Raw genomic sequence first — 26,613 nt, 5'->3', positions numbered from 1 at the left:
CAAAGGTGCGGCAACCCCAATGTCCAGTGACAAATGGGTAAGCAAAAGGTGAACCTCAAAGACATTATGCCAGTAAAATAATCAAGATACGAAAGGTCACATTTTATGATTCTATGTAAATCAAGAACCTAGAACAAATTCCTAGAGATGAAAAGTAACAGTGCTATCAGGAGTTACAAGAAAGGGGGCAACTGGAAGTTATTGTTTAATTTATAGTTTCAGTTTGGGAAGATGAAAATTTCTGGAGATGGATATTGGTGATGGATGCATAACAATGTGAAGGCATTTAATGCCACTAAATTGTACCCTTAAAAATAATTAAAATGATAAATTTTGTAATGTATAATTTCCATAATATTTAAAAATCTGAAAAGAATCACTGCTATAATCAGAGTTTTTAAAACAAATATATTTTAAATATATTTAATATCATTAAGACATTTATTTAGAGCAGTTTTGAGGTTCACAAAATTGAAGGGAAGGCACAGGGAAAAGCAAATTATTTTTCAAGAACATGCAATTAGAAATAGATCAGAATGAAAAACAAGATATACTCATTTCCACTAACCTGAAATAGATGCCATTCTAAAACTGAATTGAAGATCCAAATTCTTTCTAAAAAAGAAAAACCATTATGCCCAATGATAATCTGTCACAACTAAGCACAAAAAATGATAGAAACATTATAAATAAAGGCCTTTAAAATAAGGACTACATGCTTCTTACTAATTTTTTTTTCTTTCTTTCTTTCTTTTTTTTTTTTTTTTTTTTTTACAGAGACAGAGAGTCAGAAAGAGAGATAGATAGGGACAGACAGATAGGAACGAAGAGATGAGAAGCATCAATCAGGCCCTGGCCGGTTGGCTTAGTGGTAGAGCGTCGGGCACACAGGAGAAGCGCCCATCTGCTTCTCTACCCCTCCCCCTCTCCTTCCTCTCTGTCTCTCTCTTCCCCTCCCGCAGCCAAGGCTCCACTGGAGCAAAGATGGCCCGGGCGCTGGGGATGGCTTCGTGGCCTCTGCCTCAGGCGCTAGAGTGGCTCTGGTCGCAACAGAGCGATGCCCCAGATGGGCAGAGCATCGCCCCCTGGTGGGCATGCCAGGTGGATCCCGTTCGGGTGCATGCGGGAGTCTGTCTGACTGCCTCCCTGTTTCCAGCTTCAGAAAAATACAAAAAAAATCAAAATAAAATAAAAAAATAAAAGAGAAGCATCAATCATTAGTTTTTCGTTGCGCACTGCGACATCTTAGTTGTTCATTGATTGCCTTCTCATATGTGCCTTGACCGCAGGCCTTCAGGAGACCGAGTAACCCCTTGCTTGAGCCAGAGACCTTGGGTCCAAGACGGTGAGCTTTGTTCAAACCAGATGAGCCCACGCTCAAGCTGGCAACCTCGGGGTCTCGAACCTGGGTCCTCGGCATTCCAATCCGACGCTCTATCCACTGCGCCACTGCCTGGTCAGGTACCATACTAATTTTTAATGGAAAACTCCCTATTTTTCTGAGAAGTGTCCAAAGTTACATAAACATATAAATGTTAGGTAGCCAAAGGAGGGACGCATAGACCTGATGAGTTTTATAAGAAATTGCTTTCTGCATCTGCAAACAGATGGGCTGAGACCCTAGTGGTATCAGCCTCACGTACCTGCGTTTCAAGCCTTTATAGGGTTAGTAAACAAGGTTAGCCAGGTGGTCAGCCTTGATGGGAAACCATGGGGCAGGGGTTTATGGCTGATTACTCAGCAAAGTGTGTTTAGGTAAGTGATGGGAGGAGAGCTACTGGAACTATCCTAGAGCCAAATTATTTCAAGGTTCTCCTGGCTGTTTTTGATAAGGGGCCCTGGACCTGAACCTAACAATAATAACAAGTACAATGTACACAACACAACCAGAATCACCAGATACAAAGTGACATAACGAAAAAAGAGCAAAGATTTGAGGTTAAATAATTATAACGCTAAATTACGTATTTTAGCAAAATTACACACCCTTTCCTCTCAACTTCTTTCCCTATCTGTAAAACTGGGATAGAACCTATCTTAACATAACAAGATGGATAGACTCAAATGCTCCATATTAAGCAATATCCATCCACATAAACACCTAAATTAATCATTTAACATTTTATTGAGTACTTGCTTTAGAGAGTTACAATTTGAGACCTGAAGATGGTAGCGGAGTAGGCAGATGCACAGACTCCCTGCTCACACCACTAAACTGGATTACAAATTAATTTAGGAACAATCAGCCTGAAAAACCAACTCTGGACTACAAGAACAGCTCTCAAAAACCAAAGAGCAAAGAAGAAGCTACACTGAGTGTGGTAGGGAGCGCTGAGGAGCAGTGGGTCTCTCATGCTTACAGGAACAAAGGGGGTGTGAGGCTGAGAGCTCAGAAGGGCTCTCATTCCAAGGAAAAGAGTAGTAAATATAGCTCACAGCTACTTGCCTGGGGACCTGGGAACGAGGTGTGTTGAATGGGCTGGCTTATCTTTTAAAAGGAAAGGGAGGAGAGAGAGAGACAGAAGGTGACTGGCAGAGGAATGCATGGGAGGACCTCAGAAGCTGACTCATCCAGTGCTGGAGGCAGCCATAGCTGGGGGAGGAGCTGATCCTTCCACATAACACAAGACAAGTAGTTCCAGGTCAGCCATCTCAAAATATCTCACCAGCTCCAATCACTGTAAGAAGACACAGCTGAAAACAAAAAGTGGGGAGGAGGGGCAGTGACTCAGGTCTCCATGAAGATCTAAGATATACCTCCCCCTTCTGAAGTAGAGAAAGCACCCAGTCCCCAGAGAGAGTAACTGGCAGAACAGGCCTTCAGAGTCTCAGGTTACACCCACCACATTCCTGGATACAGTTTCAAGTAAGCCCCCTAATGAGATCAGTAAACAAAATTACCACAGAGATAACTGAGAAAAAAAAAAACAAATCAAGACTTCAAAGCTGCTCTACTAGAAAAGCCAAACCTGACAGTGATTACAAACAACAGCTGATGCCAACCCAAGAAGACCTAGAAATAACTGAAAATTTGAAGCAGACAACACCAAACCTAGACTCAACCAGTCCTACAAACAACACACCCAAACACACATAATGAGAAGACAGATAAGTGCAATCTAAATGAAACCACACCAGAAATCTCAAGGAACTCAGTGATATGGAAATAACCAAACTGCCTGATGCAGAGTTTAGAATAATGATTGTTAGGATGCTTAGGGATCTTAGAACAACAATGGATGGACATTACAATCACCTAAATAAAGAGATAGCAAGTATAAAAAAGGACATTGAAATATTAAAAAAGAATCAGTCGGAGGTGACAAATACAATATCAGAAATGAAGACCACAATGGAAGGAATTAAAGGCAGGATGGATAAAGCTGAGGATCGAATCAGTGAGTTGGAGGAAAAGATGAACAAAGGCATGGAAGCAGAGCAGAAAAAAGAAAATATACTCAAAATGTCTCAGGAAACTCTGAGGGAGCTCTGTAACAACATGAAGAGAAATAACATCTGCATCATAGGGGTTCCTGAAGAAAAAGAGAAAGAACAACAGATAGACACTTTATTCAATCAAATCATAGCTGAAAACTTCCCTAAATTGATGCAAGGAAGGGTCTCACAAGTTCAAGAAGCACAGAGAACTCCATTAAAGAGAAACCCAAAGAGATCTACAAAGACACATCATAATTAAAATACCAAAGCTAAGCAATAAAGAGAAAATATTATAGCTGCTAGAGAAAATAAAGCTATCACCTACAAAGGAGCCCCCATAAGGATGACATCCGACTTCTCAACAGAAACATTTGAGGCCAGAAAGGAACGGCAAGAAATAGTCAAAGTAATGCAGAACAAGAGCCTACATCCAAGACTACTTTATCCAGCAAGGCTATCATTTAGAATTGAAGGAGAAATAAAAAGCCTCCAGACAAATTAAAACTCAAGGAATTCATTACAACCAAACCACTGCTGCAGGAAATGTTAAGGGGCCTGTTGTAAACAGATCAAAGTGGGAAAAGAATATAGCAAAAGAGGAATACAGCTTTAAAGAATAAAATAGCAATAAATAACTAAAAATCAATAATAACCTTAAATGTAAATGGATTAAATGATCCGATCAAAAGACACAGGGTAGCTGCTTGGATAAGAAAACAGGACCCATACATATGCTGTCTACAAGAGACACACCTTAAAACAAAAGATGCACATAGACTGAAGGTAAAAGGATGGAAAAATATATTTCATGCAAATGGAAATGAAAAAAAGCTGGGGTAGCAATACTTATATCAGACAAAGTAGACTTTAAAACAAAGACTATAGTAAGAGATAAAGAAGGTCACTACATAATGATAAGGGGAGCAATCCAACAGGAAGATATAACCATTATAAATATCTACGCACCTAATATAGGAGCACCTAAATATATAAAGCAGACTGTGATGGATTTAAAGGGAGAGATCAACAGCAATACTATAATAGTAGGGGGTTTCAATACCCCACTAACATCACTAGATAGATCCTCAAGACAGAAAACTAACAAAGAAACAGCAGACTTAAAGGACATACTAGATCAACTGGATTTAATAGATATCTTTAGAACCTTTCCCCTAAGGCAGCAGAATATACACTCTTTTCAAGTGCTTACGGTACATTCTCTAGGATAGACCACATGTTAGGGCACAAAAGCAGTCTCAACAAATTTAAGAAGACTGAAATCATATCAAGCATTTTCTCTGATCACAATGGCATGAAACTAGAAATCAACCACAACAGAAAAACTGAAAAAATACTCAAACACATAGAAACTAAATAGCATGTTATTAAAAAACGAATGGGTTAACAATGAAATCGAAAAAGAAATAAAAAAATTCCTAGAAACAAATGATAATGAGCAAACAACAACTCAAAATTTATGGGGCACAGCAAAAACAGTCCTGAGAGGGAATTTCATAGCACTACAAGCATTCCTTAAGAAGCTTGAAAAAGCTCAAAAACCCTAACCCTTCATCTAAAAGAACTAGAAAAAGAACACCAAATATGGCCCAGAGGTAGTAGAAGGTAGGAAATAATAAAGATCAGAGCAGAAATAAATGACATAGAAGCTAAAGAAACAATACGGAGGATCAATGAAACCAAGAGCTGGTTCTTTGAAACGGTAAACAAGATGGACGAACCTTTAACAAGACTCACCAAGAAAAGAGAGACGACTCAAATAAATAAAATTAGAAATGAAAGTGGAGAAATAACAACCAACACAATAGAAATACAAAATATTGTAAGAAAAAACTATGAAGAACTGTATGCCAAAAAATTAAACAACTAGGTGAAATGGACAAATTCCCTGAAACATATAATCTTCCAAAAATCAATCTGGAAGAATCAGAAAACTTAAGCAGACTGATTACAACAAAAGAGATCAAAACAGTTATCATAAAGCTCCCAAAAAACAAAACCCCTGGGCCCAATGGCTTCACTGGTGAATTCTACCAAATATTCAAAGAAGAACTAACTCCTATCCTTCTCAAGCTATTTCAAAATATTCAAGAGGAAGGAAGACTTCCAAGTTCCTTTTATGAGGTGAACATAATTCTGATTCCAAAACCAGGCAAAGACAACACAAAGAAAGAAAATTATAGGCCAATATCCCTGATGAATTTAGATGCTAAAATCCTCAACAAAATATTAGCAAACCGGATCCAGCAATATATGAAAAAAATCATACATCATGATCAAGTGGGATTTATTCTGAGAAAGCAAGGATGGTACAACATTCGTAAATCAATTAATGTGATTCACCACATAAACAAAAGGAAGGAGAAAAACCACATAATTTCAATAGATGCAAGAAAAAGCATTTGATAAAATCGAGCACTCATTTATGATCAAACTCTTAGCAAAGTGGGAATACAGGGAACATACCTCACATGATAAAGGCCATCTATGACAAACCCACAGCCAACATCATCATTAATGAACAAAAATTAAAAGCAATTCCCCTAAAATCAGGAACAAGGCAGGGGGTACCCTCTTTCAACACTCTTATTCAACATAGTACTGGAAGTCCTAGCCACAGCAATCAGACAAGAAGAAGAAATAAAAGGCATCCAAATTGGAAAGGAAGAAGTAAAACTATCATTATTTGCAGATGATATGATACTGTATATAGAAAACCCTAAAGTCTCAGTCAATAAACTACTGGACCTAATAAACAAATTCAGCAAGGTGGCAAGATAAAAAATTAATACACAGAAATCAGAGGCATTTTTATACCCGAACAATGAGCTGTCACAAAGAGAAATTAAGGAAACAATCCCCTTCACTATTGCAACAAAAAAAAATAAAGTACCTAGGAGTAAATTTAACCAAGGAGGTTAAAGACTTGTACTCAGAAAATTATAAAACATTGATAAAATAATTCAAGGAAGACACAAACAAGTGGAAGCATATACCGTGCTCATGGTTAGGAAAAATAAACATCATTAAAATGTCTATATTACCCAAAGCAATTTATAAATTCAATGCAATACCAATTAAAATACCAATGACATACTTCAAAGATATAGAACACATATTCCAAAAATTTATATGGAACCAAAAAAGAACATGAATAGCCTCAGCAATCTTGAAAAAGAAGAATAAAGTGGGAGGTATCACACTTCCTAATATCAAGTTATACTACAAGGCCACTGTACTCAAAACAGCTTGGTACTGGCATAAGAACAGGCATATAGATCAATGGAACAGAACAGAGAACCCAGAAATAAACCCACATCTTTATGGACAATTGATATTTGACAAAGGAGGTAAGAGCATACAGTGGAGTCAAGACAGTCTCTTTTAACAAATGGTTTCGGGAAAACTGGACAGCTACCTGCAAAAAAATGAAACCAGACCACCAACTTACACCATGCAGAAAAGTAAACTCAAAATGGATAAAGGACTTAAATGTAAATCGTGAAACCATAAGCATCCTAGAAGAAAACTTAGGCAGTAAGCTCACCGACATCTATCGCAGTAATAACCTTGCTGATTTATCTCCACAGGCAAATGAAATAAGACAGGATAAACAAATGGGACTATATCAAACTAAAAAGCTTTTGCACAGCTAAAGACAATATGAACAGAATAAAAAGACTAACCACACAATGGGAGAACATATTCAACAATACATCTGATAAGGGATTAAAAACCAAAATTCATAAAGAACTTGTAAAACTCAACACCAGGAAGACAAACAATCCAATCAAAAAATGGGCACAAGAAATGAATACACTTCTCCAAAGAGGACATACAGATGGCCAATAGACAAATGAAAAAATGTTCAACATCACTAATCATTAGAGAAATGCAAATTAAAACCACAATGAGATACCACCTCACACCAGTCAGAATGGTGCTCATTGACAAAACATCACAGGATAGGTGCTGGTGAGGATGTTGAGAAAAGGGAACTCTCCTGCACTGCTGGTGGGAATGCAGACTGGGCAGCCACTGTGGAAAACAGTATGGAAATTCCTCAAAAAATTTGAAATGGAACTGCCTTTTGACCCAGCCATTCCACTTATAGGAATATATCCCAAGGACACCATATTACCCACTAAAAAAAAGAAATGCACCCCTATGTTTATTGCAGCATTGTTCATAATAACGAAGATCTGGAAACAGCCCAAGTGTCCATCTGTGGATGAGTGGATTAAAAAGGTGTGGTACATATACACAGTGGAATACTATGGGGCTATGAAAAAGAAGGAAATACTACCTTTTACAACAATATGGAGGGACCTGGAAACTATTATGTTGAGTGAAATAAGCCAGGCAGAGAAAGAAAAATATCATATGTCCTCACTCATTTGAGGAATCCAAGGAATAATGAGAACTGAGGAACCAAATTGAGACAGAGGAGGGATCAAAGGGACCAGAGGAAAAGAGGACAGAGGGAAAGGGGATGATAGGATAGGATAAACCTGAAGGGAAGGGGGAAGGGTGCTCTAGGGAGGGGGACAAGAGAGATGTTGAGGGGAACGGGGGGAGGAGGGATGCATTCGGGGTTACCCTAGAATCCATATAAACACAATTAAATAAAAAATTTTTTTAAAGTATAAAATTAAAAATAAAGTTACAATTTAGTCTCAATATTAAACAAGGATTTGATATTCTATGTGTATGGCGGGGGGGGTTAATTTCAGAAGAAAATCTGAAAAGCTCATTAGTAGGAAAAAAACACGGTTTGTAATGTATTAAGGAACTCTAAATACGTATAAATGACTGAAACATAAGAGTACCTATGAGCACGATGAAGATGAGGCTTAAGGGTAGAAACTTTAGGGTGCCTATAATCCCAACAGCCACCTCCTCTAACTCTGATGTGGACAATCAACATTTTTTTTTTTTTGACAATCAACATTTTTTAAAGTAACTTAGAATGTTTCCCAAAGGTAACTTCAGTATGACCCTACACTTATCTTACTGCTGACCTCATGCCTTTCCTAAGGTAGAATTCTGAAACTATCGCTAGGCTGGAAAAATAGGCAGGGTCTTCTTTGCCTTGCTAAGGAGTTTGGAATAGCTACAGCATTATTACATGTTGAGTAGGGGAGTAAACTAAAGACTTTTAATTCTTTATCTATTAAACATCTCTTCACCAGTTTGTGGAAATGTAAGTCTCCTTCTCTAGATTGCGAAGTCCTTTCCCTTTGTTTTTTCATAGCCTCGCAAGTGCCCTGCACGGGCTCTGGTTTGCTGGGATTAAAAGCAGAAGCTAGCTCTACCCTTAGGAAAGAATATATTCTATAATCATCCCCCCACCACTATTTTAAATAACTTCTTTGATTATATTGTCAAAACACTTCATAAATTCCTCCCCCAAATGATGCGATTTACTATTAAAAGATATCTCAATATAAAAACATGTTCAGAAATTAGTGAGCTACAGCAGTTAAGAAGTACAGCTAGGCACTGTCAAAATCACAAACTACGACGTAAGCAGACAAAATCAGTTCAGTCATACAATCAAACCTTTGCTTACTTTGTAAAGCCAACTTAATCTGGGTCGTTTCCATTTCTCAAGGTTGATATGGGGTAACCACTAACCAATTTACTATCATTCAAGAAAATGTTAATATATTATAACCAATGTTGTGAAGATAAGCAGCCACTGCCTTCTCGCTATATAACTGCTAAAAATACACCCCAGAGCCTCATCACACGTTTCGGTTTGAGTGCTTCAGTTAGCGAGGGTGTACTTTCACTGCTTCCGTTTTTTATTGGTGTTACTTCTGCCGTTTCTGAATTTTTTACAGCACCCACAGGACATGTCTTAGTGTCACACCCAGTCATCGATGCTGGAGGAAATGTCACTAAGGAACCACAGGTTAAATCAGACACACATTCCCCCTCTTCCCGCCACCTGCGTTTAGAGGCAAGAGCAATTTACTCTTCCCCTCCCTTCCGCCAACGCGTCCCCAGGGCTGACTCCCAATACACGCTGGTTGCCAATAAACAGGCTTTGGGACCAAGCGTCCGGCATGGAAAAGGCTGGAGATAAAATGATTTATGTGCGCAAAGGCCCGAGGTCCACAGAGCTGGACGAAGTACAACGCCCTGTTTCTCCCCGCCGGTGTGGAAGGACACGGCCGGCCTCTCCTTCAGGCAGGGAAAGGAAAGATTAGCCCTTTCACAGAGTAACCGAAGAAACGGCACAGCCTTTCCCCAAGGGGTTAATGAACCCCATCCTGACCTCCCCAGAGGAGGGGTCTAAGTGCCCCCTATTTACAACCCCTACTCACTGCTTTCAGACACTCTCCAATAAAAAGTTCCCGCCACCAGGGTTTCCTTTCTCTCCAGCCCGGAGCATCCACCCTTCCGGGTCGGGCCGTTCAACCAATTGCAAGTAATACCCTTTTCTAATTGGTTAAGGGGTGTGGCCACGATCGCGTCAACTAACAAGAGTACAGTGAATTGGTAAATATTGGGAGCGGAAATAACCAATAGGAAGCCGTCTTGAAGCTGGGTGCGAGTAGCTGCGTGTTTCCGGAAGACGTGGCGGCTCTCTTCTGGGCAGTTTCCCGGCTTCATTACTCCCTACTTTGCTTCGCGTCCTGGGTTCCTCGAGGTGCTATCGTCGCTGTCCTCACCACTGCAGCCATGATCTCCTTAACGGATACCCAGAGTAAGCACCTGTCCCGGGGTCCCCTCTTTGATCCCCGCACACCCCTTGCTCGGGCTGGGTCTCGCTCCTCCGCCCCCCTGTGCGGGGCAATGAATGAAGCTCCGCGATGGGGACGGCGGCCTGTGAAACTGAGCTAGGGCTGGAGGAACCTGCAGACCTGCCTTGAGGTGGCGAGGGCGGGACTTGCAGAGGCGGACCTGGCCTGGGAGGAGGGTCATTGGGGTCGGGGAGAACTCCCGAGATCGCTGGGGAGGGGGAGTTCTCGCGGTGGTCTGTTTCGCGTCCACGTCGCGCCGTCCTGTGGCCCTGAGGAGACCGGCGCTTTGTTCCTGCGGACGACCGCGAGACCAAGTTTGTGCGGCCGTATGCTCAGGACTGACGAGGGGTCCCTTACAAGTTACTGCTGGTTGTCAGGGAGGCGGTATTTTAAATGTCACCTTTTGTAGGCTTTTTTTTTTTTTAATGTACTTACACTTAAATATGTTGGATATGCATGCGCCTTTTACCAGCAATGCAAGCGACTTTCCAAAAAATTCCTTGAAATGACTTCACTTTTCCAACAGCTAATACTTCCACAGTAGTAGAAAGTCACTTTGTGTTCATTAAAGGATTTCTTTTGTTAATGTTGTATATTATGCTTTGTGACTTGTTTTATTATTTTAGCATCTCTGTACCTGCCTCAGCTCTCCAGGCCTGTCTAATCTCTAAGGTTGGCATTGCGCTCTGTTTCCTTTCCTTTCAATATAACATTTCCACGTTTCTACTCCTTTTTACCAATCTTAATAATTTTTATTTACCTATCTGCACAACTCTGTGCTATCTATCTATTGATGGTAGTCTTTTTGTCTCATTTTCCTTTATCAGCCACGCCTTTTCTTACTCTGGTTAACTGATTTGGATTTTCAAAATCTTAAGAATTTCAACAGTCTATAGAAACAAAAATAACATTTCATTTAAAATATATTTTAAAGTGAAATTTAAAGTTTGGATTCGCGTGATGGCTGACTTGCACTTCACAGGGCTTATAAGGTCCTACAAACACATTGTCACCCCAGTCAGTCTCTTCCTTCCTGAAATTGGACTGAGTCTGCACCTTGGGGCCACCCACCCTGGCTCGGGAAGAGTGCCCATTTTGATCGTTTGGCCTCATCTATTCTGATCAAAGAAAATCTAAATACAGACCTTTTTTTTTTAACTGTTATAATAAAAACTAGCAATTGTATAATGGTATCTTGTTTCATTTTACCATGTGCTTTCGTATAAATCATTAAACTTAATTCTTTTTATTTTTTTTTTAATTTATTGGTTTTAGCACGAGAGAGAGACAGAGAGAGAAGATAGACAGAAACATTGATTTGTTCCTGGATGTGTCCTTACCAGGGATTGAACTGGCAACCTCTAAGCTTCAGGAGGATGCTCTAACCCAGTGGTCCCCAGCCTTTTTTGGGCCATGGACCGGTTTAATGTCAGAAAATATTTTCACAGACCAACCTTTAGGGTGGGACGGATAAGTGCACAAAATAAAATTATGCGACCGGCGTAAAGACTGTGGTATTTTTAAATATAATTGTCGAACTTACAAGACAAACATTAAGAGTGAGTCTTAGACGGATGTAACAGAGGGAATCTGGTCATTTTTAAAAAATAAAACATTGTTCAGACTTAAATATAAATAAAACGGAAATAATGTAAGTTATTTATTCTTTCTCTGCGGACCAGTACCAAATGGGGGTTGAGGACCACTGCTCTAGCCAACCATACTATCCAGCCAGGGCTAAACTTAATTCTTATAAGAGCCTTATATAGTAGAAAGGAGTATATCTCTTTTATAAATTAAAAGAAGCTCAAAAGAAATTCAGTGTATGGTTAGAGGTAAAGATACAGAAACAAAACTTGATTTCAGCCCTGCTGTATGCCACTAGCATATAAAAGTATAAACTTTGAGGTCTATCTTAGAATGATGAAATTCTTCCATAACAAAAATAGTTCCAACAGTCGATATTTATCTTACAGAATTATGCATCTTTTGAAATTTTTGTAGCATATTCAGTATCTATTCTTTATGAAACACAGTTCTCTGTTCCTCTTGATTGAAACCCAAAATTAAAATTAGGTTGCTCAAGGAAAGTAGCAGAATTGTATATATAAATTGCTAGAATTTATTTCTAATTTTATTACTTGGAGGAAGTACTTAAACTCTACATGGTTTCCTATGAAACTAAAATATTATAACTCCATTTGCCTGAGTTGGTGTTTATTATTTAGATAAAAATATGAATTATTTATTCTGTACATGGACATTCTTTTATGTTGAAGGCTTATTATAAGTACAACCTCATTTACATCCTTCCCAAAACCAGAACAAGAGATCACGGTTGGAATATGGGCAGAATGGGGAAGCATTCTCCTCACTTCATTAAATTGATGTGGAAGATGAAAATTGCTCTTTGATGCTCTTCTGCCGAATGTTTTATAGGTAGGCGGTGAATTGGAACACAAAACTATCAGTGAACCAAAAACTGTATGGACATCAAATTGTGTTTGTGTGTGTGTGTTTAACTGCAGAACTTTGCCATCATTCAAATCATTTGCCAAGATTATTCTGGGATTCTGATTCTGGGAGATGGTTACCAAGTACTGATCAAAGTAGAGTAAATAACAATTCATGACTGTTTTAAGGGATTCTATAATAGCATCCCCTATTCCCATGGGGAAAAAAAACAAATAAACAAGATCTATTAAGTAGGACAGAGTGGGGCATTTACCTTGCTGCCTCTAATCTTTTCTTTTCTTTTTTTTTCTTTTTTCTGAAGCTGGAAACGGGGAGAGACAGTCAGACAGACTCCCGCATGTGCCCGACTGGGATCCACCCGGCATGCCCACCAGGGGCTACGCTCTGCCGCAACCAGACCCACTCTAGCACCTGGAGCAGAGGCCAAGGAGCCATCCCCAGTGCCCGGGCCATCCTTGCTCCAATGGAGCCTTGGCTGCGGGAGGGGAAGAGAGAGACAGAGAGGAAGGAGGGGGTGGGGAAGCAAATGGGCGCTTCCCCTATGTGCCCTGGCCGGGAATCGAACCCGGGTCCCCCTCACGCCAGGCCGATGCTCTACCGCTGAGCCAACTGGCCAGGGCCGCTGCCTCTAATCTTGACTTACGTCAGATAGCCTAAAATTCTACCATGATATTCAGTTGATATTCACTTGAGTTCTTTATTCTGACATTTTCTGTAGGTTTTTTTTTAATGTATAGAAAGACAGTGCTGCTTTAAAATATTTAACATCAGATACCAAAATGCTAACAGTAATTGCCATTGGATTAAGCATATCTTTTCCTATAAAATTTTTACAGCAAGGTTTTTGTTTTAGACAAATTCATTTTATTAGATTACTTTTATCGGATCGTTTGTTCAACATATACACACATACACACAGGCAAGAGGAATGAAGGCTTGATAATGCACCAGAGAAAGATAAATTTTCTTAAGGGTTTGATTCTAGGGTGAGAGGGCAAGCCTATGTAGGACTTCAAGAACCTGCAGGCTTATGAATGCACAGGCATAGGGAAGAATGGAACTCTGGCAAAGAGGACAAGGCACAACAAGGACAGTTTGAGGCTTTTGAACCCTTCAGATCGGGATATTTGGTAACATCGTGCTAGTGCCAGTTTTGGAAAAGATGTTACAAAGACCTGCTTGTCAACACTGACTAAAGTAGTAGGAATGTTTTGGTTTCCATGCTATAATTGTTTGGACTGGATCATAACTGGATTTGAATCCCCAGCTTGACTCTACAGCAGGGGTCCCCAAATTTTTTACACAGGGGGCCAGTTCACTGTCCCTCAGACCGTTGGAGGACCAGACTATATAAAAAACTATGAACAAATCCCTATGCACACTGCACATATCTTATTTTAAAGTAAAATAACAAAATGGGAACAAATACAATATTTAAAATAAAGAACAAGTAAATTTAAATCAACAAACTGACCAGTATTTCCATGGGAACTATGCTCCTCTCACTGACCACCAATGAAAGAGATGCCCCTTCCAGAAGTGTGGCAGGGGCCGGATAAATGGCCTCGGGGCCACATGCGGCCAGCGGGCGATAGTTTGGGGACCCCTGCTCTACAGTATCACCAGCTGCCCTCCCCCATACCTCGCCACCACACACACTTGCTGAATCTGTGATCAAGGGTAAATTAGGTATACAAATCTCTGAGTCTTTGGTTGCCTGTAGGAAATGTGGAGCTGGTGCTACTTTTTACCTCACAATTTATTAAAGGGATTACAACATATTTGTATAAACATGTCATTAAATGTAAAACCATATTTTGATATTGTCCTGTTCACTGCAGTCAATTTCTAATAATTTACTAACATTTACTTAGTTATATTAGATAAGCTAATTATGTTGAACTTAAAGATGCTTTTCCCAGAAGTTCAGTGTCCTCTAATGAGTTTCATAACCAAGCATATTTAATCTGAAGATCCTGTGGGAAGCAATATGGCATAATGGTTAAGCACACAAACTTTGGACTCAAATAGACCTCAATTCAAATGCCTAATGAGAAGTATGACTTTAGGCAAACTAGGTCAGTTCTCTAAACCTCAATGTCTGGCATCTCGAAAATAATGTAATATTTCCATATAATTTCCTTTCTGAACAAACACCTCAAAAATTTTTTGTAATCATTGGTATAATTATGAAAAGATAGAAATTAGTCATATTCATTTAACTCAACTCTCAATGATTGAATTCTAACTACTTGATAGTTATTAAATGGAATTTTACTTGTTCTCATGCGCACATTTTCCTCTGAGAAATTTCGGTATGTCTGCCATCTCAAGTTATTTTGGTAAATTCTTTTAAGGCATTTAAGCATGGAAGTATCACCCTCAAATTTTCCTAGAAATTCATATCTGGGGAATACACTAGCTAGTGTATTTATTGACAGGTACCTGAATTCTTCTAGACCAGTGGTCGGCAAACGCGGCTTGCAAGCCACATGCGGCTCGCAAGCCACATGCGGCTCTTTGGCCCCTGTGATGTGGCTCTTCCACAAAATACCACGTGCGGGCGCAAAGGCCAGCTTAGGAGTACCCTAATTAAGTTAATACAATGTACCTACCTATATAGTTTAAGTTTAAAAAATTTGGCTCTCAAAAGAAATTTCAATCGTTTTACTGTTGATCCTTGGCTCTGTTGACTAATGAGTTTGCCGACCACTGTTCTAGACTAACTTTGGAAGGAAAAGGGAGCTGGAATGGAAGGAGTAATTAACTGTAAATTGAGAAAGTGGAAGATGTACAAAAAGGTATATAATACAAATTTTCAAGTTATCAAAACATTTTTTGTGGCTTAAAATTTTTTTAAGTAGCTGTGACCTGGATTTTAGCTTGCTGGAACTAAGGCAAAAACTTAAGAAATAGATTAGAAATCACTAATGATGTATTTAAAACTGTGTTCCTAAAAATATATTGGTTTGAGCCTTGATTCATTATTTTTTGCAGATAGAGCTTCTAGGTAAAATGAGGATTGATAACTATTTCCTGTAAACAAAACTAAAATAACCAAGGCTTTAGTGGATTGATTGTGCTTTGTAGTAGAAACAGGAAAGTACAGCTATAACCTTAGAAAGTTAGATTCTTCAAACTAAAAATTGTAACTCCTGGGGAATATGAAGGCAATAAAATTATTAGTTTTATACACAAACTTTAAAGCTTATATTTTGCCTACCACTATATATATACTCAGTACAGGGGGTCCTCGGGTTCTGACACAGTTCCATTCCTATGACAGTGACGTAACCTGAATTTTGATGTAAGTCAAAACACACCCTAAGCTAACACAAATGGAACACTTGTGCTTTTAACAGTCCAAACTAGCGTAGGTAAGCGTACTGGGAAACGCCAGCTCCCTCACTCATATGCTGTGTTACTGCATATTCTTCTGCAGCGCACAGCCAAACTAGTTCCCCACATTGTCCATAAGTACAGTACTAACGGCATAAGCTGAAACACGTCTCAGTTTTTTGAAGTTTTTATGGGAGTGAGCGTCGTAAACTCGAAATGTATGTGGAGACTGTCATAACCTGAGGACCCCCTGTACTTAGAGCAGTTGCTGGCATCTTGGAGTTAATAACAAATCTTTGTTTTTGAGTGAAAGAGCAAAAATACAGAATATTAATATTAGGTAAAACTCTTTTTTGAAACTTTGGAGAGGTGATTTCCGGACTAAGAATAAATATGTGAATGGATTCATAGCTTAGATAAATTTGTGGAAGATAAATCCATAATAAACCATCAAGAACTTAAAAGTAATACCTAACCTTTTGAATGAAACAACTTTTGAGGAGACTGCTACTTGAGTCTCAAAATATTTCCTATGGCCACTGTATTGAAGTATATTATGCTGACCTCCTGTAGCAACTTCTAATGGGTTATACAAGGAATTCATTTTTTATATGTATATATTTTAAATTTTTATTTAGAAAATTAAATTTAAAGGGGTGACATTTATCAATGAGTATATAGGTTTCAGGTAAACATTTCTATAGCATTTGAACTGTTGATTATGTTGTGTACCCATCACCCAAAGTCACATCATTTTCCGTCACCATGTATTTGTCCCTCTTTACTCCCTTCCCCATACCCCCTCCCCCTGGTAATCAGTTCACTTTTATCTATGTCCATGAATCTCTGTTTTATATCCCACCTATGTGTGAAATTTTATAGTTCTTACCTTTTTCTGATTTACTTATTTCACTCAGTATAATGTTCTCAGGGTCCATCCATGTTGTCGTAAATGGCAATATGTCATCATTTCTTGTGGCTGAGTAGTATTCCATTGAGTATATGTACCACATCTTCTTTATCTAACTGCAGATATTTTTCATATAAATAGTCATAGAATATGTGGAGATAAGTAGTAAAAAGCTAACTCATATATTTATGTCTGATGCCAGAGAAGTACCTGGGAAGGAAAAAATATATAACACCAAACGCTTAGAACCCTGATTTATCTTTCGCTAATATGGGTATAGTTGTAAGAAATGCTATCTCATATAAAAACTAGAAATTTCCATTTATATTTAAAATTTTAAGGTAATTTCCTGATGTTCATTTGTTAATAGATCTTAGTAAATGTCATAAAGTTAACTTGTAATGTTGGGGACCTGTTTCCTTATATAAAAGAAAAATTGAAAAATTATCTAGTTTACAGGGATTTTAATGTAACTTTAATTTTTCTCTACCCTTAACCATATAACTTATATTGCAGAAATTGGAATGGGATTAACAGGATTTGGAGTGTTTTTCCTGTTTTTTGGAATGATTCTCTTTTTTGACAAAGCTCTACTGGCTATTGGAAATGTGAGTTTTTTAATATATATTTTAACTAACTTCATAAGAAAATTTTAGCTACAAATGAATTCTTGTCTGCTATTAAATTTAGGGGAAATAATCCACTACTACTACTCATGTAAAGATCTCAATTACATTCTTGGTTATCCTGAGGAATGAAACCTGTTAGCTTTCTTTTTAAACAAAAGGTAAACATTGAATGAGGTTTTCTAATTCCATGACTATGTTAAGTATTTGATATGTGATTTATAATAGATTAAATCAAGGCTATCTCTAAATAGGATTTTAAAACAGGTAATTTGATAGCCTCCATTAAATATCTTTGAAGTATATATTACTATTGGGCTTTTAATTGCTAATTGGTATAGAGGATAATAAATTATTCAAAATTGATGTTTTATTAAATAATATAAACAGCATTGGTGTCTCAGAATATGAAACTTAACCATTGGTATAATCAATATTTATGTGAAATATTTTTGACTAAAAAAGTTGATGAAGAAAGGGAAGGATTTGAGAATAAAACCGGGGAAAAGCAAGCTTCTAATAGATCACCATTTCTTGTACACTAAATGAAAACATACAACATGTATGTATATTTGAGAAAACATGGCTGTATTTTTATTACTGCTCCCACTAGATATTCTGGAATTGATAAAACTAGAATCCTTTTTCTGGCTTTGCATGATTTCTTCTTCTATCACCTTGGCCATGTCAGTATTTCTCCAATCCATGGGAGCATCTGTACCCCAGGGTGAAGTGTGCAGAACCAGGAGTACCTTCAGTAACATATCCCTATGGGCAACTTTCCACTTTTGTCTTGCCGTTCATCTGCTTAATTAAAGCACCCCGTCTAGCTAACCCTGGGAAAGAAAACCACTTCTAATGCAGATGCCAGGCGGTAACCTCCTTGTTTCCCTTTTTCTCCTTGAGTTAAGTAGAGAAGGATTGAGAGGAGTGCAGCACTGCTACAGCATTCCCTTGCTTAGCCCACTCCTTAGTTCTGCTTCTTGGTGTGCATTGTAGTTTTCCCTGGCCAGTTGCCCACATGAAAAGCCAAATGTGCTCCTTTTTTAATATTTAGCTTTGACCTTTTCAAGTTGATGCAGTGTACTTACCTACTTTTTCTATGTTGCTTTTTCTTTCTTCTGTAGGTTTTATTTGTGGCTGGCTTGGCTTTTGTAATTGGTTTAGAAAGAACATTCAGATTCTTCTTCCAAAAACATAAAATGAAAGCCACAGGATTTTTCCTGGGTGGCGTATTTGTAGTCCTTGTTGGTTGGCCTTTGATAGGCATGATCTTCGAAATTTATGGATTCTTTCTCTTGTTCCGGTAAGGCAATTTTATTTGCTTTCTTCCAATAAAACAGTATATTACAAAAAGCCAGGTAGTTGCATCAGTGTAAAAAGACTGTAGTTTCTTAAGTGGATTTTTGTTTACACTGAATCCTTTATCTCAGTGTTAGGTAATTTAACCAACTATGGAATGTTAATCGGGGGTAGACAACTGCCTATGTACGGGTATGAATTATCTTGTAAAGTATTTTCAATGTAATAAAATTCATCTTATTGGCCTTTTAAGGCACTGTATGTTTGCTAAAAGTGATAGATAGATGATAGATTGATAGATAGATAGATAGATAGATAGATAAATAGATAATAGATACAAAGATCCAGCATTTTAACCCTTTGAGTAGTGCATTTTTTGTTAACCCTTTGAGTGAGGATGTACATGAATGTTCATACCACTCAAAGGGTTAATACATAGAACCTGATACTGCATAGTTACTGCCACTTGAAAGCATTTTGTTTAGTGCTTATACAAATTAGAAAGGTTTTTATCAAATACACTATGGTAGATTTTGATCGGTTAATATCTTACAAATACTGGTTATCAAGAGTATAAACAATAAATAGTATACAATGTAAAAAAATAGCTTTAAGTAAGATTGGTTTAATAGTTTGTTCAGTAAATGTACATACTTTGTCTTCTATCTGCTAGGCACCATAATACTCATAGGAGACATAAATTTGAATTAATTGCAAAATCTGCTATAGAGGATTTTGTTTCTAATACAGGAGATAAAGATAATAGTAGGATATAGTACTGATGCCATTATAGGTGTTTATGCAAAATATTATGGGAATCAAATCCTGGGAGAGGTGAGAAATGTTAAGTGATGTTAAAGTCTCTAAAACATTCAAAATGTTAACATAGTCTTTTACTCGGTTAGCAGTTGATTTTGGTGATAAAGAATGTGCAAGTACAGAGAACTATTTTTTTCTTCTTTTAGGGGCTTCTTTCCTGTGGTCGTCTCCTTCATTAGAAGAGTGCCAGTCCTTGGATACCTCTTGAATTTACCTGGAATAAGATCAGTAAGTAATCCTGTACTTAGAAATACAATTTTTAAAAAACCAAAATACTCTGTTTATCTTTGCTCTCAGAAAATGGAGTAATTGATACATGATTAATCAATGTTTTTATTATAATATAAATGGTTGCATCACATGGATCATTTTACCATGAATACCAGGAAAAAAATTCATTAGTAAATCTATAAAATCTGAATTTTTGTTTCACTGTATTTATTTTTAATATTGTTCTCCTTTTTAAAATACAATTCAGATTGCTATGCTATGCTACCTTTCACTTTGAGAGTCAAGGTACTTTTCAGTTAACTTTTATGTGATTTCTAATTTTCGAAGCAGTTCTATGAAATGACATTATTTCTTACAAATATTTCCTTTCTTAGGCTGTCTCACCAAATTAAGTGCATTAAGACAATTAAATGAAGCACTGTATATACTCTTTAAGTCAAATGACAAAATTCTGTTTCTAGCTCTGTCTCTGATTTCACAGTCTTGTCAAATCTGTTTCCCCAGTGTGGGCCTGAAGTTGTTTACAGATTTTTATAGATGTTTCTAGAAAGACAGTCCATAGCATTTATGAATTCTCAAAGAAGTAAAGGTACCACTATAAGCCTAATTTTTTTTTATCCTTAAGTTAATTGTAGAGGCAGAACCTTACAGCTGAGACAATTAGAACTTCTACATATTAGAAGTTAGATTTGAAGAGAGAATATTGTGCCTTCAACACCACTGAATTTACCTTAAAAGCCTAATGATTCCATAAATACTTTCAGAGCAACTGGTAGTTTCAGTGTGCTAGTCACCTGTTTGCCATAATATAAAATTTCAAGAAAAAATGTTAGAACCCTAGGCTTTCAAGGGTATGACCTGATTTTATTGATATTAATCTCCAAACTCATACAGTAGTTAATACTCTTTATACTTAGAGTAGCTTTCTAGTTTACTGAAACTTACGTTAAAGAGTTGTAATCATTATTCATGTCCTTAATATAAGGATTCTTCAGTGTTACCATAAATGGACACTCAGTACTATAAATTACATTTCGTAATATTATTACTTTGTTAAAAAAAATGCTTAAGTAAAAATGTGAATGATTGCTAGATTTTGATGGTATTATAACCCCTTTGGTTACATAACTTTGAATAAATCCTCTATTACTTTGTTTCGATACTTATTGGTATCACCCATCTGGAATGCTAATGAAAGCCCAGCTGCTTTATATTGTGGGTGGAGTAACCAAAGTAAATATAATCATTTACATTAATATGTGTTGAAACCTGTACTCAATAATTATAAATTTATGCCTGTATCACTACATCTATTTTTAATGTCATTGCCACTTTCAGTTTGTAGTTCAGATACTCATTGAAAATATTTTTAGTCAATTGCTATTGTTATTGAATTTAATGGAGTTAAATCTGTTTATTCAAAGACTACATAGGCCCAGAAGAGATCCACAGTAATGGTCAGTTGAAATATCTTATTGGGATCATTAATGAATGAATGGCTGTGACATTTTTGCTATTTATTTATTTATTTATTTATTGTTAAGCTATCAGTGTTAACTTCATTTTATACCATTTTTTTTTATTCATTGTGTTGCATTTATCATGTTGCACCACCCTTAAATTCATATGCATAACATATCATGCAAAAACAACTTTTAGGAAAAAAAATTCATTATGCACATTTACATGTCAGAAGATGGTGGTAAGTAGTACTGGATTAATCATTGTCAGTCATAACTTAAATTTTCACAAATCTTATAAAGCTGGGATTTTTAACTGACATTTAAAATGTTGATATAATATTTCATAATGCTGAAGGCCTCTTTTAATTATCTGTTTTTTTTCTTGCAGTTTGTAGATAAAGTTGGAGAAAGCAACAATATGGTATAACAACAGTGGATTGAAGACTCATTTAAAATATTGTATTATTTATAAAATCCTTTGAAGAATATTCAGCACAAAATTAAGTTACATGAAATAGCTTGTAATGTTCTTTACAGAAGTTTAAAATGTGTACCTACAAAGTACCAACAGCAGTTAACAAAGAAGCAGTGGAAACAGCTTCTAATCAGGTGATCTAAGAAGTCAGCAAGCAAACTGAAGGAGATGAAGTCTGTTACAATGCGTATTGAAACTCCTGAAGGCGATTTATATTGTCTTTCCACAATATGCGAAACACAGCCATTCATAGAGAGCTATGGTGCCTGATTCTTTCCTTTTTCTTTTGAAGGTTCAGGAGCACCGCACCGGAGAGACATTTCCTTTTCAGAAATGTCCACTACATTGGCAAAAATATTTCTAGTTGCACTGTGTTTCTGAAAGTGATGCATGACTTGGGTTATGGCATTTTAATGTATTAAAACCAAGGAAAACCCGTTTTGATGTATGAATCACTTTTTTTAGTAAGCCTATGGTGAAAATAAAACTTTTATGGTTCTTCTGAATCTTAATATTTAAAGCCAGATGAAAAGCTGAACTAGATATTCTCTGTTGGAATACACAAAGGTCATTCTTTACTAGCTTTTAGTTTCTAAATTATAGCTGACTAAATACTTCTTTGGTCAACAACACACTCTGGAAATACTTCTTGGGAGTCAAAGACTGTATCTGTATCATTCATTATGTGTAGGCATTTAACGAAAGCGGTCTTGACCATGAAGTAGCCTGTTACGCAGCTTGTTTCACTGAACAGTCTTATTTAAGATGCTAACAGATGCACACCAAATGGGCTTTCTGTGTCATGATGGAGGGGTTTTTCTTTCTTTTTCTTTTTAAATTTATTTTACAAAAAATTAGCAATGGTTCATTGCTTTTTAAAAACAAAAGTAACTTTTGGTAACATTTATTTCAAGATGTAATATGTTAAAAAGTTTAAAGTACAGCTTTTTATTTTTTAAGAGCCATTCATGAAGCTGAGTTCTCCCTCATTTTCAGCTTTTTCATAACAGAAAAATCAATCTATAGGCTTCAAATGATTGCTCTTCAGCTTTATTCCTGGGGAAAATATATTAATTCACATAGTGAGGTGATTTTACTATAATTAAACTGGTTATAGGTTCTTAAAAACATGACACTAAAATAAAAAATCATGTGTTGTTTTCTACCACTGATGCTTGATAGGCGGTAAGAAACTGGTTGCTTCTTCGTAAGCAGTTTCCCATGCTGGCAGCTTCCGTGGTCGATGAAACACATTTCCACAGCCATAATACTGTTTGTTTTACCACCAGTGATTGCACTATTTACTTTTTAGCAGTTGCAAAGATTTTTAATACATAAAATCATAATTGAAACTTGTGATTTTTATTTACAAACATGTCTACAAAATCTATTATAGCCTGTGTTATTTTTGAATAAATTTCTTAATGCACAGCAAACTCCCAACCTTGCTTGTTTAAAGAAGGAAAGACTTGGTATGTAATCTAATGGTTCAGTCTTGTGGATTGCTCTTTTTGGTATTGGCATCTGATTGATGACATCATCTGTGAAAAATACATATCGACAAAATGAGACTCCTACCTCAATAGTTCATGGAATAAGAAACTTAGTACTGCATCTGATGTTCTTCAAAAAAGTAATATCCTCATTTGGAGAGTATCAAATATATACATATTTGGGGGATTAACTTACACAAGTTACCCTGTAGGACTCCTGTTTTACATATTTTTGACTGACCCTCATTATTTACGGTGGCTAGATAAGTCTACCTTTTAGAATAAGAACAGTATCTTAATATAAGGAGCATCTGTATTATTTAACTCCTTTGTGGATGTGAATTTCTATCAAAATGTTTTTTGCACTGTAACATCACTTTATCAAAACCCTTGTTTCAGAAAAGCTGTCAGAGTACGTAAGGGGTTTGCTGATCTCCCGGACCTTTGTAAGTGAGCGGCTGGCGCCGTTTTCAGTTCTAAATGAGTCCACGGTTAATCTCCAGTGTGAGTTTGGGACTGCACGGCAGCACTGTGTAATTCTTATTCAGAACCACTGAGAAGGCTTTAAGTTTTAAACATATTAGTCCTCCACTATTTCAGTTTTTCTAAAACATATTGTTTCTTCCTTGCCAAAATTAGCCTCTGTCAAAAATACGTACTTTGATCATTGCTATAGAGGAAAAGGTCCAATTCTACTTAGCCTTAAGTGTTTCTGGCATTGTTCAAATGTATTTTATATAACAGAAACCTTTTTGGAATGTTTTTCTTTTCCCCTTATAAACTGTAATTCCTGAAATACTGCTGTTGAAAAAGTCTCACAGTCAGACTATATGGTCTAACAATTGAATATTGTAAATAACACTTGTCTTATCTCTCAATAAAGGGTACTTTTCTATTAATCAGTGGTTGTCTTAGTTCAGGCTGCTACAGCGAAATTCCATGGACTGGGTGGCTTAAACAAGATGTTTATTTCTTATAGTTCTGGATGCTAGGAAGTTCAAAACCAAGGTACTGGCAGATTCGGTTCCTGCTGAGGGCCCTTTCTCTTACTTGTAGATGGCTGCCTTCCCACTGGGTCCTCACATAGTAGAGAGAAATCCTCTGGTCTCTTCATCTTCTTAGAAGGACACTTATCTGGCCCTGGCCAGTTTGCTCAGTGGATAGAGCGTTGGCCCAGCATGCAGATATCCCAGGTTCAATCCCCAGTCAGGATACACGAGAGAAGCGAACATCTGCTTTTCCTCCCCTCCCTCTCCCCCTTCTCTCTTTTCCCCTCTCCCTGCCAGTGGCTCAACTGGTCTGAGCATCAGCCTCAGGTGCTGGAGATTGCTCAGTTGATTTGAGCGTCAGGCCCAGACAGTTGCCAGTAGAACCCTGTTGGGGTGCATGCAGAAGCCTACCTCCCCTCTTCTCACATTAAATAAATAAATAATGAAAGGACAATAATCCCATCATGGAGGGTCCCATCTGTGTGCCCTCAGCTAAACCTAAGTACTTCCCAAAAGCCTCACCTCCAAGTACCATCATATTGGGTGTATTGGGTGTTAGGGCTTCAACATAAGAATTTTGGAGGGATATACATTAAGTCCATAATAGGGGTCAAATGTATCATTATGAAGTTCTATAGATTAGCACTATAATTATTTTTGTATTTTTCCAAAGTGAGAAGCAGGGGGGCAGCAGACAGACTCCCACGTGTGTCCTACCAGGATCCACCCAGCATGCCCACCAGGGGGTGGTGCTCGGCCCAGCCCCTAGGGAGTGTTGCTCCATTGCAACCAGAGGCATTCTAGTACCTGAGGCAGAGGCTATGGAGCCATCCTCAGCGCCCGGGGCCAACTTTGCTCCCATGGAGCCTTGGCTGCAGGAGGGGAAGAAAGGAAGGAGAGGGAGAAGGGTGGAGAAGCAGATAAGCGCTTCTCCTGTGTGCTCTGGCCGGGAATCAAACCCGGGACTTCCACACGCTGGCCGACACTCACAGCTGAGTCAACTGGACAGGGTGAATAATTATTTTTTAATTAGCTTTATATATAATTTTTTATATAATGGTCATCACTTTTCTAAGTTGTATAAAAGTAATCATAACTAGAAATGGACTTCTGGTATACCGAAAAAGTCAATAGTAAATTTAGAAATCAGTGAAGCAATGCATAAATATTTTTTTTTCTCAAGATGGAAGTTTTGTATATTAAGTATACTGCTCACAAAATGTAGGGGATATTTCAAACTTAATATGAAGCTATAAAATATCCCCTAATTTTTGTGAGAAGTGTATTTGTGACTTAAATTCAACCACTTAACATCTGCAATTTTTTTTGTTTTTTGTTTTTTTTGGTTTTTTTTTTTTAAACATCTGCAATGTTTTTGCTCATAAATTTTGGTAAGGTAAAAAGAAAAAAAAAACCATGCCAAGTCTACCACTTAACTCACGCAATCAGTGATTGTTGAATCCAATTTAACTGCAAGTCTTGACTATTGTCTGGTGAACTCAAAGTCTTGAAGTTATTAAATATCCAGCCTATCTTTCTTACTTCCTCAGGGCTGAAAGGTTCCAGCCTCTTCCCTTTTGTTGCCTGTATCCGTGTAGGAAGTTCTACACAGCAGTAGCATGTCCCCAAATCCTTAATAGACTGACACACTTTTCCATACCTTACCTTTACTACCTTTCAAAATGTAAATAAAAGGTTACCTCTATCTTTCTTAACCCACTAGGCCTAAATAGCTGGTCCTGTCCTTATAGAACTTTCTACTTGTTTTGTCTTTATTTGATTATGAAAAAGATTCTTGAGGTTCTAAGAATTAGGTAAAAGGACATAGTAAAGACATTTATTTGCTGTGATGAATGGGGAGTTTTATTTTGGATAGCAGGCCTCTGTGCCCCTAAAGCCCCTCCTAAAACTGGTAGCCCTTTGAGAAAATTACTTCTTCCACCCATTTGTGAAACCTCTGGCCTATTGAGCAAACTGGACTTGGCACAGAATAACGCCAAAGTAGGAGACTGAACCCAGTGACTTCATATATTATTCCAAAACCCTTTCCATTCTTTCATCGAAAAAGTAATTTGGACATTTTAGTATAATAGCCATATTGCCCAGGTAACCTTACCCAATATAAGAACTGTTTCCTATGTTAACAAAATCATTGGCATGTAAGAATGCAGTTTCAACAGTGACAAGTTATTGTTAAAATAGGACCTGAGCACCCTGCAGTCAACTAAAATATTCATATATCATCAGCTATGCAAGGAAAATGGTCTCCATTGTGATTCAACA

The 26,613-nt window shown here is 37.4% G+C and overlaps 2 protein-coding genes across 2 annotated transcripts in view; one reads left to right on the top strand and one right to left on the bottom strand.

The window, feature by feature from the left end:
- RECQL (RecQ like helicase) overlaps positions 1 to 9,874 on the bottom strand; it is a 45,355-nt gene extending 35,481 nt beyond the window's left edge. The window contains exons 1-2 of the mRNA XM_066354732.1: positions 9,789 to 9,874; positions 569 to 615 (exon numbers count right to left, since the gene is read on the bottom strand). Coding sequence (XP_066210829.1) covers positions 569 to 584 — 16 coding nt within the window. The 5' untranslated portion in view covers positions 585 to 615; positions 9,789 to 9,874. The remainder of the gene's footprint in view (positions 1 to 568; positions 616 to 9,788) is intronic.
- Positions 9,875 to 10,024: 150 nt separating this feature from the next.
- Positions 10,025 to 24,240, top strand: GOLT1B (golgi transport 1B). Its single transcript, XM_066354718.1, has 5 exons — positions 10,025 to 10,171; positions 17,449 to 17,540; positions 18,686 to 18,864; positions 19,826 to 19,907; positions 21,762 to 24,240. Exons 1-5 carry the CDS (start codon positions 10,147 to 10,149, stop codon positions 21,798 to 21,800), a joined length of 417 nt encoding a protein of 138 aa, XP_066210815.1. The 5' UTR covers positions 10,025 to 10,146; the 3' UTR covers positions 21,801 to 24,240.
- The last annotated feature ends 2,373 nt before the right edge of the window (positions 24,241 to 26,613 follow it).

Source organism: Saccopteryx leptura, chromosome 1 (assembly GCF_036850995.1).
Source record: "Saccopteryx leptura isolate mSacLep1 chromosome 1, mSacLep1_pri_phased_curated, whole genome shotgun sequence".
NCBI classification, from domain to species: domain Eukaryota; kingdom Metazoa; phylum Chordata; class Mammalia; order Chiroptera; family Emballonuridae; genus Saccopteryx; species Saccopteryx leptura.
This window is presented reverse-complemented; position numbering and strand designations above follow the sequence as displayed.

Coding starts and splice junctions, on each gene's coding strand:
- GOLT1B (XM_066354718.1), top strand. CDS start 10,147: ATGATCTCCTTAACGGATACCCAGA. Junction 10,172..17,448: donor CTCCTTAACGGATACCCAGA/GTAAGCACCTGT, acceptor CTTATATTGCAG/AAATTGGAATGGGATTAACA. Junction 18,865..19,825: donor GGATTCTTTCTCTTGTTCCG/GTAAGGCAATTT, acceptor TTCTTCTTTTAG/GGGCTTCTTTCCTGTGGTCG.